Source organism: Chrysochloris asiatica, unplaced genomic scaffold (assembly GCF_000296735.1).
Source record: "Chrysochloris asiatica unplaced genomic scaffold, ChrAsi1.0 scaffold00145, whole genome shotgun sequence".
Lineage (NCBI taxonomy): Eukaryota > Metazoa > Chordata > Mammalia > Afrosoricida > Chrysochloridae > Chrysochloris > Chrysochloris asiatica.
This window is the reverse complement of record NW_006408663.1, coordinates 314,799-317,253: the sequence shown is the minus strand read 5'-3', so window position 1 is coordinate 317,253 and position 2,455 is coordinate 314,799. Positions and strand designations below refer to the sequence as shown.

The window sequence follows — 2,455 nt, the reverse complement described above, 5'->3', positions numbered from 1 at the left end:
TATTCTATCTGGTGAGGTTCATGTGTGTAGGCACCTCCTATGTTGTTTACCATGGATAAAGTAGGACCACGTATCATGATTAAAGGGTCAACTAAACAAGCACACAAAGACATATTACGTATCTATGACCATAATGAAAAAACCTCAAAATGCATAAATCAAACTCTAAGAGAACTAAAGAAAGCAACAACACTACAATAATAAATTTGAATACACCACTTTTGCTGAAGGATGGAACAACTAGAAAGAAACTCAACAAAGACACAGAAAAACTAAACAACACAATCTAGCAACTTGACCCCATAGATTTACACAGAGCACTCAACCCAACAATAGCAAAATACACATTCTTTCCCAGTTCACATGGAACATTGTATACAAATTTGAATAACAATAATGGATCTGCAAAACACCTCACAACATGGGTGAACCTGCAGGACATTATGCTGAGTGAATTGCATGAGACCCATGCTATAAAAAGTTAAGCAAAGGTTTTCTTGGCAAAAGAAACATTCTATGATGGTTACAGGTGGAGGGAGAGAGAATTATTCATGGGCTAGATGGCAGATATATTAACATGGGTGATAAGGCAGGCTATATACAACAGAGGAAAGACGAAGGTAGTGACAGACACAGGGAGGAACACAACAGTTAAACAGTGAACAGAGGTTGTGAACTGATGGTACATGGAAGGGATTGCCATCATGGTAGTGCAGCAAAGTGTTGAATGTAAAACTGATGATCTGCAGTGCAAACCGTCATTCAATTCATAATAAAACATTAAAAAAAAAAGAAGTTTGAGGGGCAAACTACCATTTCTCATTTTTTCCTGCCCCGGTTCATACACTATGATTAACTTTGGCAGTGGGCCAAAGGGTATTTCTAAAAGCATTAAGCAGGCACTGTGTGCTATCAACTGTGCACTTTAGAATGAGGTTCAGGCAAATATAAAATAGCACAGTACATATGTTAAAGCTTAAAAGCAAATAGCCTTACTCTTTGAAGGCAGGGCTCACTGTCTGTGGCTACACAAAAACTGCTTCTCAAGGATAAAAAATCATTCAGTCTGCCAATCTCAACAGCAATGAAATTCCCAGAGAGAAGGGCTTGTTGGCTAAGCAAATGTCAAGTTAGCACAGAGTTCATGCAGCCAGAGTAGGTATGAAAGGTACACTGGAGACATCAGGATGTAAAAAATGCATGTTGCTTATGTCTCTTTGCAAAAATTAGGTATCCATGGCAATAGTTAGAATGAGTTATTACTTAGAAAAGAAGTCCTGTTTTACATAACTTACAACAAAACAAGGGAGATCTAGTAGTTCTAAAAGGCAATAAAGAATATGATGCTGAACAGAGCCCAGGTAGATCTGTAAATGGGAAAATTTACACATATATTGCCACAATACAGCAAGATCAATAAGCTATGATTCATAAATTCTAATTATGGAAGACTGCTTGTAAAAATTCCCACAAAGTTTTGCACTGGCCCATTAGCATTTTCTTTTAGTTATCCCTGCCTCGAGAGATAACAATTCTATGCCCCCACAGGACATTTATAAATCCCTTTGCTCCTCATACATGTGTCAGCCTAGTGTTTTATTCTGCTAACTGTACACTGCCCACAGGCATGGCTGTCACTGTGTCTACCTTCAAGCCTCAAATCCTAGAGCACATGGCCCAAAACCACCTGGTTCTCTCTATAGCTTATACTATAGAGAGTAGAGCCAAGTAGTCACATGAGAAAATTAACCAGTGATTTAATATATAATAGTATGGGGAAAGGAGTCCTTGGTGTGGCGCTGTGGGTTAATGCATTAGACTGCAAAGTCAGTTTGAACTGCAAGTTCAAGCTCGGCAGTTCAAGCTCACCAGCTACTCCCCGGAAACCCTATACAGGGTCACTATGGGTTGGAATAAACTCGACAGCATTTAACAACAATTATGGGGAAAAATACTGCACAGCTAACCACAAGGTCAACAGTTCAAACTCATCAGCTGCTCCTCGGAAACTCTATACAGGATCACTCTAAGTCAGAACTGACTCAATGACACTGAACAACAATATAAGGAAAATGTTTTTACAGTGCAATTAATTGAGGGGACACATCAACAGACATGCTCGTTATAACTACAAATGATAACACATATTTAGATAGACCATGACAATCTATCATTTATTCGTCACCTACAAAGTACTTACCACAATGCCAATAAAAATGTTTCCCTTTTTTTTGTCCTTAATAGTTTCTTTATTTTCACAGATACACAGCAGGTAATTGGAAGAAGTATCATTCATTATCTCATCAACATTGATGGCATCATCCAGCTTGATTAGGGGATTCACATGTAATAATTATTAAAGAAAAATATATGCTACCTTTCCATTATGTGCTTTTCCCAGATACAGAGTAGATAAAAGAGTAAGTAAGAAAATAGAGATCTTCATTACACACAC

At 37.9% G+C, this 2,455-nt stretch overlaps 1 protein-coding gene across 1 annotated transcript in view; it reads right to left on the bottom strand.

Annotated features, from left to right (window-relative positions):
* The window catches only part of MSH3 (mutS homolog 3), a 280,941-nt gene that overhangs the window by 243,985 nt on the left and 34,501 nt on the right, over positions 1 to 2,455 (bottom strand). Inside the window, exon 8 of the mRNA XM_006870606.1 lies at positions 2,201 to 2,346. Coding sequence (XP_006870668.1) covers positions 2,201 to 2,346 — 146 coding nt within the window. The remainder of the gene's footprint in view (positions 1 to 2,200; positions 2,347 to 2,455) is intronic.